Source organism: Rhinolophus ferrumequinum, chromosome 28 (genome assembly GCF_004115265.2).
Source record: "Rhinolophus ferrumequinum isolate MPI-CBG mRhiFer1 chromosome 28, mRhiFer1_v1.p, whole genome shotgun sequence".
Taxonomy (NCBI): Eukaryota; Metazoa; Chordata; class Mammalia; order Chiroptera; family Rhinolophidae; genus Rhinolophus; species Rhinolophus ferrumequinum.
The window spans coordinates 6,704,493-6,722,213 of NC_046311.1; the positions used below are offsets into that span (position 1 = coordinate 6,704,493).

The following is a 17,721-nucleotide window of genomic DNA, read 5'->3' on the forward strand; positions in this document are numbered from 1 at the left end:
TGGGCGCCTGTCCCTTTAAGAATCTGGTCGAAGTCCTTTTCCTCTCCCTGCCCCGCCCCCTCACGGTACCGGCGCAAGGCGAAGGTACCCACCCCTTTCTCCTCCAGCCTACGGTACTATGGGCTTGGCCGTCCATCCGTCACAGAGGTGCCGCCTATGATTGGCTGCTGGGCTTAGGACGGGAGGCGGGGCTGGAAGGCCCGAGAAACTAGTTTGTTGGTGGCGCCGGGTCTATACCGCGGCGGCAGTGGCTCGGAGGCTGTGGGAAGCCCGGGGAAGGGGAGCGGTGGCGGCGACGGTGGGGCTCGGAGGCTCGCTCGGGTGGCCAGGGGCCTCTGATCGCGGCGGTGGGCCGGGGGAGCGCGGCTGGCGGTGGCGCCCCGAGCGGTGAGTACCGGGGCTGGGCAGGGCTGAGGGCGCAACCTCGGGCCGGTCTAGCCGTGCTCCCGCGGCCGGTGTTGGCACTTGTCACCGCCCCCCCTCCCCCCTCCCCCCGCCCTGCGTGTCTATCCGCTCCCTCCTCCCGCACATACCCTGTGGGAGCCCCCAGCAGAGTGAGCCCTCGCGGGGCCCGCGTCCCCGGAGCTGCACTGGCCACCGCGGGGTCAGGGGTGGGCTTGGAGTCGGGGACAATGGTCGGGAGGGGGGTTACTGTGGTCCGCCACCCTGTCCCCAACGCCGGCTCCTCCCGCCTGCGCGTGCCTGGGGACCCGGCGAGGGTATTGGCTAAGAGCTCTGGGCGAGGGAATGAATTGTTTTGTAAATGGAGGTTGCGCAGCGGGAACAGCAAGTCTTTCCCTGGGGAGTGGTTGATTCATTGAGTCCGCGGACTCTCTTTTTAAAAAATTACTATCGATCCTGGAAAGAGGAGGCTGCCGGTCTTTGAGGATGTGAGCTGCCCCGGCGCTGCGCCCCGGCCGGGCGAAGTCCTCGCTCACTTGACACCGAGGGCCAGATGGCTTCCTGCCTCGTGCAGCGCCAGGGCCGAGGGGTTCACCAGGGAGGTGCCTGCCGCCCCCGTGACCCCGGCCCTTTATGTCCCACCTGACAGGACCCCTTGACCTTGTTTAGAGAGTAGTGGAGCATCAGAGGGACGGTCGTATGCACTCACCCATCGGAGTGGCGGCCACCCTCGCAGGTCCAGGGCAAGCCTCCTCCAGCCGGCTGTCCTCTTCTCCCATCGTGCCCTGGCTCCAGGACCCCACGCACTTGGCCATGACCCCACCCCTCCTTTTCGCCCTCCTAGTCGCTGCGGAAGTTTTTCCTTTGGGGGACTGTGCCCCCAAGGGGCACCAGTTTTTTGTGCTGCTGCTTCAGAGCTCCCACATTTCATTTACATTATCTGTGAGCAAATCAAAGTCTTTACAGAGAGAGACCTGATCAAAGGGGTTGGGGGGATGGGGGCAGACCCAGGCCCCTGCCGGTTTAGTCTGGGCGTTCCAGGGCCCGGCTGGGATGCTCTGAGCTGGGGGGAAAGCTCCCTGAGCTTGGGCCCTCCCTGGTGAGGCAGGACAGAGAAGCCAGGTGTCTGGGCCTTTACGTTTCACTCTGGAGATGGGACAGAGGGAGAGAGGCAGGAACCCCATTTTCTTCTTAGGGACCAGACTCTGGTGGCTGATTTGAGTCGGGCCTTTTGGGACCCTGGGCCTCCATCTCCGTTCATAGGTGGCTCTGATGCTCCATGGGCCCAGGTGTGTTGTTAGGATTCCTAGGGGATGTTGGTGAAGGCTAGCATTTGGGGCCTGGGGAGGAGTAGGACACAAGGTCCACCCCCACACCCCCCACCCCGCCTGCCCCGAGGCAGATTTGGTGTCCTTTTAAGACCTGGCATCCTTGGGTCCTCAAGTGGTGCCTGTGGAGGTTGATGGAGTCAGTTTTCTTTCAGGCCCGGCAGCTATTTCCGACTCAGTCATTGTCAGGAAGTGATTCCTGGGAGGTTGTTAAAAGGAAGGTGGAGAAACATGATAGAAAGCTTCGCCCTGGGGCTCAGGCTGCATCCAGATCTGTTTGTGGTGCAGCGAGAGGAGCTGTGGGCGAGTCGGTACCCCAGTGCCCCTTAATTGCATTTGAAACTTGCCGGCTCTGTGTAGGGAGAGGAGAGCAGGAAGAGAAGAGGAAGGCCTGGCGGGCCTACGCTGCAGCGAACGAGGCTTGGTTCTTCCCATCTATCACCATGATGTGCAGAGGGCATTCTTCAGGGGCAGTTTGTTCATTCATACATTGATGGTTTTCAGGGCCTTGATTGGGCCCCTGCTTTCAGGGGAGGGTGTGCTGGCACCTGGAGTAGGGGCCCTGGCACATGGAGGTGTGGGAGCTGAGGGGACACAGGCGATGCCTAGGTGGCGAAGGCTTCTGGAGAAAGGACGCCTTAATGGGGTAAAGATGAGAAAGGCACGTCAGAGTCTAGATTCCAGGCCCTGGGTGGCCGCCTTCTCCCACCACCCACTCACATTTCTCCCAGAGGCAAATTCATTGCCGACCTTAAGGCAGGTGCAGGTTGAGGTCAGAGATAATGCAGGTAGGAGCCTGGAAAGGTTCCCTGGGAACTACGGTGGCCTGGCCTGTGGCGTCAGCGTTCCCGGGAATCCCCAGAAAGATGGATGGCTTTTAGATGCAGGCTTTCCGCTCAAGGTCTCCTGGGAGAACCCACCTCACCCGCCCCAAAGACCAGCCCTTGGCCTGAGCCCTTAGTTCCTCCGGACCAGACCAGCCCCACGCGAGGGTGTGGCCTGGCCAGGGTCGGGGCAGGCTGGGCTGCGCTGGCGGGAGAAAACGAGTGGCCAGACTCCAGCAAATGAATTGGCTGATTGAGGTGCTGGTTTTCATCTAATGTGGTCAATTTCATAATTGAATTGCCTTAGGCAGCCAGGACTGTTAAAGCGTATTCCCAGCCACAAAACACTTAGTTGGGATAAGTGGGGGCAGGGAGCAGGGTGGGGGTCCGTGGAGAAGAATGTGGGCATCCCCAGCTGTTACTCCCAGCTCCCCAGTAGGGCTTTCCCCTTACTTGTCTGAGTCTGTCCCCAGGTGAGGGAAGTCAGCCAGTGTGCACCGCAGGATCCAACCCCTTTCCTGGACCACCAGGCCCCAGAGTGCCGTTGCCCCCATCCCAGTCTGAAGGTAGCTCAGGCTGTCGCTTTCAGGCACTCACCTTGCTGGACTGAATCCCCACCCTTTGGCTGTAAGGGGGGTGGGGGGTGGGGGTGCTGTGGGGATGGGAGACAGAGAAAGTTCTTGGGCATAAGGTCAGGGGAAAGGATGTGGGCTTGGGAGCTGGATGTGGGTTCAGACGCTGCCCGTGTGTCCGATCAGCCCACCCCGGGAGGCCTCAGCCTCCTCCACCCACCGCTGCTGCGGCTTCCTCTGGCGCCAATAGACTCTGTTCTTTCTTACGCTAAACCTTTCCTTCCAAGCCCTGTGTCAGTGCTCTTCTGGGTGAAAAAGAGTAGGCATTTTGACCTGTTCGTAAAAGTGCCAGCTCTGTGGTCTCACAAATCCAGTATAGTTGGGAAATTTCGCAGTATTTTCTGCAGATACATAAAAATCTTCCCAGCCTTCCCTCCTCCCCCATCCCCAATGGTCTCCTGCACCCCTGGGTCGTACACAGAGTCTGGATGAGGCTTTCTGGATCATACCTTGTTTCAGGGTAGCAGAGGCCCAAAGGCCAGCTCCACTGCTTCACCATCCCCCCGTTGGAACTGTCATACCTGGAACCTGTGGGCAAAAAGAACATGGAAGTAGGTGTCTGGGAGTCTTGCTCTGCCCCTACCTGGCTGGTGACTCCATGTAGGTCCCCTTATTGTTATGGGTCTCAATTTGCTCTTCTGTAAAATGGGTGGATGTTCTTCTGTACAGTGCTTCTATCAAATGTTTTGCTTTAAAACCTCAAAAGTTCTTGCAGCTTGAGTTATTTGCTTAGCCCTGTGGGCAGGAACAGTTTGAGAAGCAGGCAGTGTAGAGGGGCCCAATTAGAAGTCAGCAGTCTAGGATTCTAGTTCCAACTCTGCCTCTGGGGTGTGCTGTGGGGCTTGGACAAGTCATTGTCCCTCCCGGGGCCCTAATCTTCTCCACCTGGAGAGTGAGAGGCGTGCCGCAGTCCAGCTCCCAGTTTCTGTACCTTTCTTGGTGAGTGGAAACTGAGATAGACTTTACCTATAACTCCAGGCGGACGGGACTGTCCTTCCTTGAGCCTCTCCCAGTTCCCTGCCTCTGTCCACTACGTGTGGGGCCCACATGTGAAGGGTCTGCAGGCAGAAGGTATGCCGTGGATGAAGGGCTGGTGACGCCACAGGATGGGGTCAAGGAAGAACCAAGCTGGGCCTAACGTAAGGTGCTGTGTGGTGGCTCATTTTCCCACATGCTCCAGCTGGTCCTGGGGAGGGAGCTGGGCAGCAGGTGTGGGAGCACTCAAGGTAATCCCCCTCCCCACCCCGCTCCTACCCCAGACCAGATGGAGTGGGCCCTAGTCTGTGCAGTGTCTCCTGGGCATAGATGCCAGGGCCACTTCCAATAAGAGACATGGACAGAGAGCTCCCGGGAGCAAGAGGGATCATGAAGGGACCCAGGAGATTGCAGGGCTCCTTGCCTCCCGCTCACTAGGCAAGACCAGCAGGACGGCTCCTCCCATCAGGGGGTGGGTACTGAGCCGGTCTTGGGAGAATGCCTGCGGCTGCCAGAGGGGGGACAACATTCCCCATGGTGTCGCTCCCCACAGGACACCCGATTTGTCAGAGGAGGATGCGGGGATAGGATGGAAACAAAAAGCCTTGCTCATTTTCTACCTGTTCCCATTGGGGCACCAAGGAAAAGCTGACCACAGATCAATCGAGCATAGATGGAATTAATTTCCTAATTAAGAGAAGCTTTGCTCCTTCAAACCCCAGGACGAGCTGCCTGCCAGGTTTGTAGTGGGCCAGGCCCGATTTGTCTGGGCAGGAGTGAGGGCCACGAGATGGAGGAGCTCTTTTACTAGAAAGCCACCGCGATGGCATCCAACAGTCAGAGTTCCACAGCTGCTGCGTCCTAGCTGGGCTTGTGAGACCCTGGATCCAAATGCCGCCCCTGGATCCAGTGCTTGCACCGTGACGTGGTGGGAGCTCAGTGCTCCGAAGGCACTCAGAACAGTGCCTAGTACTCTGTACTCAGTAAGTACTCAGTGCCTAGTACTCTGTACTCAGTAAGTACTCTGTACTCTGTACTCATGTTTAGTAGTGTTGTTGTCATTGCCATTCATCTGGGCTACTTCTATATCTGACAGTTATAGAAATAGTGGGACATGTGGTAGGATGGCACTTCTGGTGCTCTCGTGGGTGAATGAAGTCATGTGACTGTTTCGGCCAATGAGATGGGAGCAGACGTGATGGGTGTCCTTGTAGGCCAAGCACTGAATTGTCAGCGCCACACTTTCCAGAGTGCTCTCATTTTCCTTTGGCATGGTGTCTGCTCTGTCATCTGGGTCCCCAGGAGTGACAGTGATGAGATAAGCACTCCCCCCACTCACCACCACCAAGGGAACCACAATGCATGTAGTATGAGCAAGAAAAAAATGTCTATCCTCTAAAGCCACTGAGATTTGGGGATGTTTGTTGCTGCAGCATAACCTTGCGCAGTCTGACTGCTTATCAGGCTTGGTTGTGAGGCTGGAATCTTCCACATGAGATGCCCACCACAGTACGGGCCCAGGGTAGTCACGTGTTTCATCTGGCTCCCGTCCTGACCAAAATTCCCCACTGACGGTTTGCAGCAAGGGTTGCTTCATCGTTCAGTAGGGTTTCGCAGGCTCTGACCCCTTCCCTCCTGTGCATGCCTTGTCTGGGCAAGCAGAGCCTGCCCTGTGGGTCAGGCCAGCAGTCTGAACCCCTCCTCTAGGATGACACGTCCACACGGGGGAGCTGGCAGTGATCTCCACGGCATCTATCAACTTGCAACACTAGCTCTGGCTCCCCAACCACCGGAGGCTGCAGTCAGCCTGGGGCTTGGCTATCAATCATGGAAGCTCAAGTGACCGCCCTTGGTCAAGTGTGCGTACCACTTGGGTGCATCACATAAAAAGGCCGGAAGGTGTGGAGAAGGCCCTGAAGCATTTGCCTGCCCTTCCGGGCCTGTTGGGACCCTCCTGCCCCGGCCAGGCGTTGGCTGCAGGCAGATGTGCAGGCCACGCGTACCGTAACCTCAAGAGTCACTGCCCAGCTGGGAGTGAGAGAGAGAGAGAGAGAGAGAGAGAGAGAGACGTTTGAGGGTATGTTGGCACTGTTGATCAAGACCTGAGCACAGCAGAAGGAAACCAGATTGTCTCACGATCTGGGTGTGGAAGGAGTTGGGATTCTGCCCTGTGAGGTGAGCTCAGGAGGAGGGGCTGACCTGCCAGCTGGCCCTCAGGACGAGCTGTCCAATAAAGAGACATTTTGGTCCTGCCTGAAGAGGAACCCCATTAATCACCAAGCAGTGCATGAAGCAACACCTCACCATTCCCCGAGCCTCACTCTGTTCTTGAACCGCCCATTCCCTGCAGGAGAGATGGGGGTTCAGGTGAGGATGGGGTGAGGCTGAGGGCTGGGGTGGGGCCAGGTGGCATCCAGCGGACGAGCCACATGAGAGCAGAAGGTGTGAGTTACACAATTCTCGTGACTGTACCGCAGGTTTGACATCTTTCCCAATAAAAGGCTGGAAAACAAAATCAAAATAAATACACAGCAATTCTAACCTGTGGAATTTTTAAATTAAAAACATGGTATGTATAATTTCTGAATAAATATACAAATGTTTTTAGAGAAAGAGCCCTTGGACGGCAGAAACATGGAGAGAAAGGACCCATTGTCTGATAATTCACTCCTATCTGGACTGATCTGTGGCTCTGATTCAGTTACAGTGGTCATACTAATTTTCCTTTCAATTAACAATTAGATTTGTCTGCTTAATAAGGCTGCTTAGTTTGTTTTCCACTTGAAAACTGGAAGGATGGATCCCCTGCAGCCTGTGGGCTCCCAGACACGGGGGTGGGGACATGTATTGGAGCCGCAGCGTCACGTGTGTCCGCTCGGATCCCCTCCTGGCTACAGCTGATGGAGCGCTCAGCCTGGTGTGCCCTGTGTGACGGAAGTGCCCGAGTGCTTCGTTATGACAGCACGGGAGCAGCCCAGATCCGCGGGGCTTGCCAAAATCCTTCAGTGTTTTTCCTGATTATAAAAATACTACATGCTCGTGAGCAAATCATTAGAAATGAGTAGACACTGAAAGTCCTTCTTCAAAGTGGAGGTTAGGGATGGAGCCAGGGTCGGAATGTCTGCTGTGTTCTTTCCTCAGTGACAGTGACAATCACAGCAGCGACAAGAGTAGAACAGCTGACCAAGGAGGCAGGATAGGCCCAGGCTGTTCTAAACGCTTATCGCTGATTGTCTCATTGGATTCTCACAACCACCCTATAAATAGTGATCGTTTTCATGATCACTTTATGGTTGGGGAAAAAAAAAGATCCAGAGAGGGGAATTAACTTTCCCAAGGTCACACAGTACGGGTTGAGCTGTCTTCAGAGACACTGAAGAACTTGGAGCTTTCCTCAGGGCTGCTTTGCACAGTCCAGACAGTATAGCTGAGGCAGAATACCTGAGAGAAACAGCCTCAAATACTTGCTGACTCTCCCCTCCCCTGGCCTCTCCCCTGCCTTGTTCACATGTTACCTTTTGTGTTATGCATGTACGTCGCACAGTCCAAGAGGTAAAACTGTGCCATCTTGGCTTTGTTTTAAAGCCCTCAGCATAGCCTGCAGGTGCTCATTTGTGTCAGGCTTTTAGATGGGGTGATCTGTGACCTTTGTGGTCTCTGGGGACCTAGGTCTGGGGCCCACCTGCCGTGGTTGGAATATCCGAGCGAGTTCTTCACTCACCTGGGCTCAGCTGGCCAGGACAGTGGGGAGGCCTGGCAGTGCCGTCATCCACGTGCAGGGTTGAGCCTCCTCACAGCATGGCAGCCTCAGGATGTGGTTTCACCCAACACGGCTCGCTTCCCCTCGAGGGTGAGGACAGGAAGTGGAAGCTGATCTCTGAAGGCCTGGGCCCAGAAACGGCACAGTGTTGCTTCGGCCGTCTTTGGTCAGTCACGGTGCGGTCACAGAACCTGCTCAGATTCAAGGGGAGGGGACACAGACCCTGTCTCAATGGGACGCTGTCACAGAATTTGTGGCCTCCTGTGATTGCATCCCTGCCTGTCACCCTCGCCTTTCTCTTCCCCGGATGGGCCACCTCGCTTCTGCCCGGTCTTTGCACTTACTGTTCCTCCACCTGGAGCCCTCCTGTCCCCATCGTCACCTCCTGGCTCCGGCTGATCACTCAGGTCCAGGTCACACGTCCCCTTCTTGAGCCTACATGAGCCCACTAGCTTCTTGTCACACTCTGGCCTGTTGTTGTTTTAATTTCTTTGTAGAACTTCCATGAAGTGATAATGTCCTGTTCACTGTTTTTTTTGCCCTCATCACTAGTCTGTACCCCAATACCACCAACCCCAGAGTGCACCCTGTGGGGGCAGGTACCTCGTCTCTGTCCGTCACTGTGTCCCGTGCTGACACCTGACATGTGGGAATTGTTCGGGAAACTTAGGGTGAATGAGTGACTGGGGACCACTTTACCTGAAACCCGCCAGCTGGGCCCTGGGCCTTTTCTGTTCCCTCTGGCCTCCGGTGAACTATGGACTTGGTATCGTCATCTTGAGGGTCGCTGACTCCTGGCTGGAGGAAGGCGGGGGTGGGGTGTCAGTGCTGCAGCCCAAGGGCGACAGCGAAAGCAGCAGTGATCGCCTCGGGTGCATTTTCCTCAGATCCAAGGCCTTTCACTTTTAGTGGCTGGAATCTTTGGAAAGCAAGGGAGTTTTTTCTGAAGGTCTTATCCCTTAGCTACTTTGTTTCCTTGTGCATTTAGTTACCTTTCCAGGAGTGGTGAGGGAAGTGAGCTGGGCACGTTTGGTGCCTTTAACCACTTCTTTGCAGGTGAGGATGGCAGCGTGGGGCGGAAGTGGTGTCCGAGGTCCATCAGTGCCCCTTTGCAGGATGACGAATTGCCAGTCTGAGCATGGCAGGCAGTATCGTGCAGTTATAGTCTGTGCCTTAAATGCATAAAGCCAGGACACTGCTTAGGCAGTCAAAACAGTTCTGCTATGTACAGCCTGATTTCTTGCCGCCCCTCCCATAAAGGCAGGGCCGAGAGGCTGCACAGACCTGCCTTTGCACACACTCGAATGCTCACCCCCATGTCCGGGAACCTGTCCCACACGCCTCGTATCCTGCAGCCCCTGCACAGGGCTGAGTGGGCAGTAACTGATAACTACACACTCGTGAAACCCGTTCCCCTTGGTGTCTGGGTGGCCTCCCTGGAGGTGGAAAGGGTGGAGGGACCCACCCAACAAGACCCCTTGTCAAGGTGAGCAGCCCCTGGTCCCAAACCTGGGAACTCGTGTCCCAGTGAGTCCTTGCACTAGATGCGACTCGTGATGGCCAGTGACAGAAACCCCCCTCAAACAGGCACAAAGGAAGGCTAGGGCCGGACGGGCTCCGGTTCAGCAGGGACCAGGGGCCCTGCTCTGCCTCCTCGAGGCCGCACTGCCCGCCTTGGGCAGTGCGGCTGCCATCGCTGCCACGCCGGCCTTGGTCCTGTCCTGTCGGCAGCCCTGAATTCAGCCTGCTTCATGCCCCGCAGTTCAGGAAACATGGTGGATACAGTCTCCTTGGCCTGTCGTGGGTGTCACGCCCCTCACGGTGGCCAGGAGGATGGCACGGCTGATGGCAGGCCTGGGTCACGTCCAGGCAACCCCTGCGGCCCAGGGATGTGCAGATTGGCCGGCCAGGGCCAGACGCCCAGCCTGGATCCCAGGTGAACCGGCTGGAGTGGAGGCGGGTGGTTGCTGGGAACTGTCAGGTGTCACTGCAAGCAGGAGGGAGCGTCGTGCTGGCTCACAGGAAACAGTGTCACCACACAGGCCATTGTTGCAGCCACTGTCTCTGCTGTCGTCATCTCTGAGTCTGGAAGGCAGCTGCGCGAGCACTCCAGTTAGATGCCCTCGGCACAGAGGTGCCCAGGCTGGCTGCCATGTGGGGTGGGGACCTGCTGGGTGTGGTGCTGGCTCTCCTTTGCCTGTGCGGGGAGTTTGCGTCAGCAGGCAGGCATCTTGGTGCTGAGCAAGACGCCAGTCAGTGCTGGCCCTTGGCTGCCCAGGCAGCACTGGCCTTGAGAGGTCAGCACTAGACTTCATTCGCAGGGCAAACGTGGCTGCGGTGTACGGGCTTGCCCTGCTGTCCTGCACTTGCTCAGTCTTGGTCCTGCTTTGTCCCGCCCTTACCCTCTTCAGAGAGAGTCCCCACCTAGATCGCTTGCAGGGCGACCCTGTCAGCAACACCCCAGAGTGGAGGCGGGGTCCAGCTCATACCCCACAGCAGCGGTGCCAGCTGCCTCCAGCGTGGACCTGGGACCCCCAAGGGGGCCGGGAGGGAGGGAAGCGTACTGCACACAGCCAGAAATCCCAACAGGCCTCCGCCTGACCGGCTCAGTATACGTCCACGTGTGACCATGCAGGAAATGCAGGGTCTGCTCTGGCCGGCCCTGGGGCCAGGTCCTGTGGGCAGCCATGGAGTCCCCTGCCCCAGGAGCGGGTGTAATCAGGAGTGGGTCCTGATTACACAGCTGTGGTTAGGGGAGCAAAGAGCTGCCGTTCCTTCCCGGGGCTGTCTGTGAAAAAGAATCCAAGGGAGCTTGGCACCACAGACGGGTATCCAAGCCCAAGCCTTCAGGGCCGCATTCAGCTCAGGCTCAGAAACGGCCTGGCTCCCTGGCCAGGCGTGGGGTGGGGAGAAGGCAGGTGCAGTGAGGTGCTCAGCGACCCAGAGCAGGTGGGACCCGTGAAAATGCAGGTGCTCGAGAAGGGAACTGAGGCCCAGCCTGTGTCAGAGCCCTATCCTGGGAGCCGTCCCCCAGCGTGGCTCAGACTAGAGGCCACCTGGTGAACAGCTTGGGCACGGTGGTGACGGCTGGATGGAGTCACCCAGTGAACGGCGGTGACATTTTGGAAAGTGTCGGGTGATTGAGTGACAGAGCTGGCATGAGGATTTAGCAATCACAAGCAAGATTTGCGGAAACGTGTTGCAGGGTCCGGAATTCAGATGGGGCAATTCAGGTCTGTGGGGGGAGCGTCCTGTGGGCCAGGCTCAGAGGTCGTGCCCTGTGTATGACTGCCAGTGAGGGACGCGCAGAGGCCTGCACAGGACAGAAGGGAAAACGAGCAGGGGAGAGGGGAGAGGCCCCGGGGCCGGTGGTGGAGGCCATGTGCACAGCCTGGCCCTGGGGTCCAGCGCTCCCCCTCCTGCTGGCTGCACACACCACCCCCACCCCTGGGGGCCAGAACAGCGAGGCCGCGCGGGCCCGGGAGCAGGGCCTTTGCCCAGGCAGCTCTGATCACGTCAGCTTGTGGCTTCCCTGGGTCGTTGCCAGGGAAGGAGTGCGAGACCGAGCCAGAGAACAGAGCACACAAGCAATGCACTCGGAATGGCTTCCTTCCTGTATCCTTCCTGTACCAGGGCGCTGCTTAAGGAGAAAACTGACCTGGAGCGGGGGGGAGTCACATACTTTCGAAAATTAAAAATGAAAAAGGTTTCTGGGGTTTTTTGTTGTTGCTGCCTCTTTACCAGCAGGAGGAAAGCAGCACAGACTCTTGGGGTCGGAAGACTGATTTCAATTTTTTTTTTTTTTTTTAAGCAATCTTTGCTTTTTTTTCCTAATTGGGAAGCAGCCATGGTCATTGGGTACATGTTGCTTTCACGCTGCAATGGCATAGTTGACCCTTTTAAGGAGGGCGCAGCTCACAATGGCCCATGCGGGGATCGAACAGGCAACCTGGCTATTATCCGCACCAAGCTCTAACCAACTGACATAACCGGCCACCCCCTCAGTTTGCTTTTTGGCCACTTTTTCTCAAAACGTGTAGTTTCGCTTGGCAATTAGCTGAGCCTTACTTCCACAGCACGGCCACGTGTCGTGGGTGTGCCATTGATCCAAGTTTAATTAAAGTACTTTGGAATCCTCCATATTCACATGGGTGATGAAACTGTCTGTCTCCTTGCAGGGACCAGCACTCTGAGCCCGGCCCTGGGCCGGGCAGAGGGGGGCAGATGAGGGAGGAGGGGAGATCCCCAGAAGCCTAGAGGCTCCCATCAGTGGCCGCAGGGTTTCTGCTGCTTTGGCTGAGGCGGACGCTGGATTGCTTAAGTGTTCTGTGTGTTCTGCTGTCACCGGGACCTTTGTCTTGGCTTCTGTTGGGACCTTGCAGTTGAGCAGGTGTCCTGTGGGGGAGCCACTGGTCAGCCGGCCTCGCTCATCCCAGCCGGGTCAGGAGGCCTCTGGATGTTGAGAACATGTCTACACTGAGCGCTTGGGCTGTGACAGCAGCTCTTGAGGATCTTTCCAAGGAAAGGGGTAAAGGGGGTCTGGCCAGCGCTGCTGGAGCCCAGCTCAGGACAGGGCCCGTTGGGAGCACAGGGGTGTAAGGCTCAGCTTGGGGTGTGGGGGTCCCTGGGAACGTTGTTTCAAGTCTCCCGGCAGGAATCAGTCTCCTTGGGCCAACGGAGGGTGGCGACTGGGCCCGGGACTGGACAGGCCACGTGGGAATCCTGTTCCGGCCTCTGTGCAGCCGCTGTGCCTCGCTGAGCCGTGGCTTCCCTCCATACGGAATGGCGCGACCAGAGCAGCGTCCCCAGGGGCTGGAACGCAATTGAGGGCCCTGCTCCTTAGTGCTGCCGGCTGAATCAGGCTACTGACGTCATTTGCACAGTCTCCTAACCTCTGGAGGCAGCACAGCTTGAGCTCGCCCAGGGGTGGCTCATAAACAGGCCAAAGACGTTTGGTTCCAGAGTAGATCCAGGCTCAGGAGAACAAAACCAGTTTCCAAAGGGCAGGGGTGAGAGCCAGCCTCTGCCGCCCTTATCCCTGGCGACAGAGGAGGGGTGGGAGGGGCAGAGCTGAGCAGAGGAGGGGTGGGAGGGGCAGGGCCGGGAGGCCGGGTGGCGCGTCCCCCCCAGGGCACTGCGTCAGCAGCGGCCCCTCACCTGTGGCCTCGCCCCCCGCAGGTTGGCTCAGCATGTCGGTCAGCGTCCACGAGACCCGCAAGTCGCGGGGCAGCACGGGGTCCATGAACATCAAGCTCTTCCACAAGGCGTCTCACCCCGACTGCGTCCTGGCGCATCTCAACACGCTGCGTAAGCACCGCAGGTTCACGGACGTCACGCTCTGGGCCGGCGAGCGCGCCTTCCCCTGCCACCGCGCGGTGCTCGCCGCCTCCAGCCGCTACTTCGAGGCCATGTTCAGCCACGGCCTGCGGGAGAGCCGGGACGACACGGTCAACTTCCAGGACAACCTGCATCCCGAGGTGCTGGAGCTGCTGCTGGATTTCGCCTACTCGTCCCGCATCGTCATCAACGAGGAGAACGCCGAGTCGCTGCTGGAGGCGGGCGACATGCTGCAGTTCCACGACGTGCGGGACGCGGCCGCCGAGTTCCTGGAGAAGAACCTCTTCCCGTCCAACTGCCTGGGCATGATGCTGCTGTCGGACGCGCACCAGTGCCGCCGGCTGTACGAGCTGTCGTGGCGCATGTGCCTGGTGCACTTCGAGACGGTGCGGCAGAGCGACGACTTCAACAGCCTGTCCAAGGACACGCTGCTGGACCTCATCTCCAGCGACGAGCTGGAGACGGAGGACGAGCGCGTGGTGTTCGAGGCCCTCCTGCAGTGGGTGAAGCACGACCTCGAGGGGCGCAGGGCCCACCTGCCCGAGCTCCTGCGGAGCGTGCGGCTGGCCCTGCTGCCGTCCGACTGCCTGACGGAGGCCGTGTCCGGCGAGGCCCTGCTCATGGCGGACGAGCGCACCAAGCTCATCGTGGACGAGGCGCTGCGCTGCAAGACCAAGATCCTGCAGAACGACGGCGTGGTCACCAGCCCCTGCGCCCGGCCGCGCAAGGCAGGCCACACGCTGCTCATCCTGGGTGGCCAGACCTTCATGTGCGACAAGATCTATCAGGTGGACCACAAGGCCAAGGAGATCATCCCCAAGGCGGACCTGCCCAGTCCCCGGAAGGAGTTCAGCGCCTCCGCCATCGGCTGCAAGGTCTACGTGACGGGCGGCAGGGGCTCCGAGAACGGGGTGTCCAAGGACGTGTGGGTGTACGACACGGTCCACGAGGAGTGGTCCAAGGCGGCGCCCATGCTGATCGCGCGCTTCGGCCACGGCTCCGCCGAGCTGGAGAACTGCCTCTATGTGGTCGGGGGACACACGTCCCTGGCCGGCGTCTTCCCGGCCTCCCCATCCGTGTCCCTGAAGCAGGTGGAGAAGTACGACCCCGGCGCTAACAAGTGGACCATGGTGGCTCCGCTGAGGGACGGCGTCAGCAACGCCGCGGTGGTGAGCGCCAAGCTGAAGCTCTTCGTCTTCGGAGGGACCAGCATCCACCGGGACATGGTGTCCAAGGTGCAGTGCTACGACCCCGCGGAGAACCGCTGGACCATCAAGGCCGAGTGTCCCCAGCCGTGGCGGTACACGGCGGCTGCCGTGCTGGGCAGCCAGATCTTCATCATGGGAGGGGACACGGAGTTCACGGCCGCCTCCGCCTACCGCTTTGACTGCGAGACCAACCAGTGGACGCGGGTCGGGGACATGACCGCCAAGCGCATGTCCTGCCACGCGCTGGCCTCGGGCAACAAGCTCTACGTGGTCGGGGGCTACTTTGGGACCCAGAGGTGTAAGACCCTGGACTGCTATGACCCCACTGCAGACACGTGGAGCTGCATCACCACCGTGCCCTACTCACTCATCCCCACGGCCTTCGTCAGCACCTGGAAGCACCTGCCCGCCTGAGGAACACCTGCAGAGCCAGGTGAGCCCCCGGTCCCCCAGCCCGTCCCCACGCTGCATAAGAGGTGTCTTCCAGGGAAGGCCGGGTGGGACCGCAGGTGACCAGACGGTGGGGCTCTGGGACCCCTTTCCAGCCGTGGAGCCAAAGCCTGGCTCTGCCCCTTACTTGTAGTTGACCTTGAGCAAAGCAGGTCACCCCTGTGCCAAATGGGGAGACAGTCTTAGACAGGTGCGGTACTCCCCAGACGTGGCTGCACGTCAGAATGGTCCAGGTGCCTTTGACAATTCTGTGTGGAGTTTGGGCCACCCTGCCACATCTAAAGGTACAGCCTCCGCACAAGTGGCCTCACTTCTGAGACCGACTGCAGTTGTAGGGGCCTCCCAGAATGCCCTGGGGCTGTTATGTTCACAATTATAGTTCATTTCAGGAAAAGGATACAGATTAAGATCAGCCAGATTTTGGGGGGTGGGGGAGTCCCTGCGTAAAGCATCCATGTCCTCTCCCCATAACGTCAGGACAGCATTACTCTCCCGGCACCGAGTGACGAAATGCACAGAATATTGCCAACCAGGGAGCTCTCTCAAGCCTCCACGTCCAGCCTTTCTGTCCAGACCCCAGCACACAGGTGACTGCTTGATCACCCACGTGATTACTCTCAGCCCCCAGGTCAACTGGTACAGCATGACCCAGAACCCCAAGCCTAGGTCACCTGTACGTCCCCACGCCTACCATAAGCAAACACACGCCTATCAAGTGTGACACAGATCACCTCCTAGAAGCTGGGGCAAAGGCCAGACCTCTGGACAAGGCCAGGGCCAAATTCTTTACCACACAAATGCTCAAGCCCAGGCCACACCCTGAGGCCAACTGAGGCAGGGCCTCTGAAGCCCACGGGACTCCAGTGTGCCGCCAAGGTGAGACTCCCCCTCGGCCCCCTGACTCTGGGGGTCCTGGAGGAACAAGAGGAAGATGGATGCTCCAGGGTGAGGCAGGTGCTAGGGCCCTGGGACCAGGTAAGCCTCGGACCGTGTTGCCTCTTTACATCCTGGATGAAAAGACGCGGGTTTAGTGGCGAGCTCGGCCTGGGTGCAGAGGGCTCCCTTCCCTTCCGGAGCCACCACGAGACTTCCTTGGGCGAGCGGGAGACGACATGTGTCAGTGTGGGCCTGCTTCTCTGTCCCTCCGCAGGCTCTGTGTGCTGCTTCCCGCCCCACGGCTGCAGCCCCACTGGCAGAGTGGCCTTGACTCTCCGTCCAGCACAGCGGGAAGCTCCGCCGGCCCCGGGCCAGCACGAAATGCTCCGCCAGCTCCGTGAGCCTTGGACTTGGGGGCTGGGCTGAGTTTTAGACAAGAGAAGAGAAGCTGCCTCCGCGCTGTGTGCGCCCAAGGATTTTTCTTTGCAGAGGTTTGCGGCCTCTGGAGAGGACCTTCCACAGGTGTGGACAGACCCCAGGCCTCTCGGACTCCGGGAGGACACGTATGCAGAGCTTTGAGGCCACTTGTTTCGCCAAGTCCGGAGCTGGGACTGGAGGGGTGGGCAGCTCGGGCACCGATGGCACAGCCTCGGACTAGGGCTTCTTGTCAGTATTGTCACCCCGCAGAGGACGTCCCTGGCCTCGGGGACATGGGCTCCGTCAGCACTGAGAGCAGAAGGTGCCAGAGAAAACGGAGGACACATTTATAAGGGGCAGAAACCTGGAGGGTGACCTGGCGACACACACGGCTTCATTGGCAGATGACACCCAGACCCCCAGGACTACAAGAGGACGCCTCCTCTGGGCCCCTCCCGAGTTGGGTCTCGCCCTCGGTGACCTCTCACCTCCCAGTCAGGCCGGCCATGGCCCGGGTGCTGTGCCCAGTCACACAGCCGGACCCAGGGTCCCGGGACACATGCGTAGACAGAGGGATGCTCTGGGGGGCTGCCCACTGCCTCCCCTCTGCACCCACCAGAGGCGGCAGCAGTGCGCCCGTCTCCCGACGGCGCCACACCCGCCTCCACATTTGGCCCTTACCTTCAAGACAAGGAGCACGTGGAGCTGGGGACCCAGAGGATGTCCGGGGCGCCACTGCAGGGCTGGCCGCATCGCAGCCTGGAATCCGGCACCCAAGTCCATCACCCCGGCCCCCCCAGCCAGCACCCCTGGCCTCTGGCATCTTGCCCTTCGGGCTGGTAACTGGATCTGGCCCGTTTGCCCCCCCCCCCCCCCCCCCAGCTCATGAAGTCGGAGAGAACTGCCCGACCAGACGTTTGGTCCATTTTCTCACCTCCTGAGTCGGTGGGTCCCTCGTCAGCGTAACGCCAGCATCTGGTGTTCTGCAGAGGTCACCTCCTGCCAGGGCCCCCACTTCCCCCACCCCGTGTGAGGGCGTCTGGCTCATCCTGGGTGTCACCACCGGAGTGGGAGGGCTCTTGGCCGAGCCTGCGGCTGGCAGGCCGCCTGCACCGTGCATGCTGCTGGCTGGCGGGTGGCTGTGCGGTGCAGTTGCCGCCACATTACGAGCTTTCCGGTTTCAGCCTCACCCCTCGTGCGGGCGCTGTCCTGCACGCTTCTCCTGGGGACCTGGGCCTTTGGGCCGGGTGCACCCACTGATAAGCACGGCTGTGGGGCCGCGCTGCCACTTGGGGAAGTTCTGAAAGCGGAAGGTGCATCTCGGGTCACAGGCCTGTGTCCTCTGCTCTGATGACCCATGTCGGCTGCCCTGTGGCCCCAGGAGACGCTCCGCCAGAGCCGGTGGGGGCCTGGGGCGGGATGGCTGCGCTGACCTAAGCACACGTCTCACAGCACAAAGGACCTCGTGGCGCTTTCCCCGCAACGTGTGTTGCTTTTATCTGTTTTTAACTT

At 59.2% G+C, this 17,721-nt stretch overlaps 1 protein-coding gene across 2 annotated transcripts; it reads left to right on the forward strand.

Annotated features, from left to right (window-relative positions):
* Positions 1-205: 205 nt before the first annotated feature.
* On the forward strand, positions 206-16,945 carry KLHL25 (kelch like family member 25). 2 transcript variants are annotated; one of them, XM_033100292.1, is made up of 3 exons: positions 206-387; positions 13,100-14,899; positions 16,067-16,945. In XM_033100292.1, the coding sequence occupies exon 2, from the start codon at positions 13,111-13,113 to the stop codon at positions 14,878-14,880; it is 1,770 nt and encodes a 589-aa protein (XP_032956183.1). In that variant the 5' UTR covers positions 206-387; positions 13,100-13,110; the 3' UTR covers positions 14,881-14,899; positions 16,067-16,945. The 2 variants fall into 2 exon arrangements, with proteins under 2 accessions (XP_032956183.1, XP_032956184.1); XM_033100293.1 differs by lacking the exon at positions 206-387 and adding an exon at positions 12,581-12,930.
* Positions 16,946-17,721: the final 776 nt, after the last annotated feature.

What these genes read in the sequence shown, in the direction of transcription:
- KLHL25 (XM_033100292.1), top strand. Translation starts at nt 13,111, where the DNA reads ATGTCGGTCAGCGTCCACGAGACCCGCAAGTCGCGGGGCAGCACGGGG.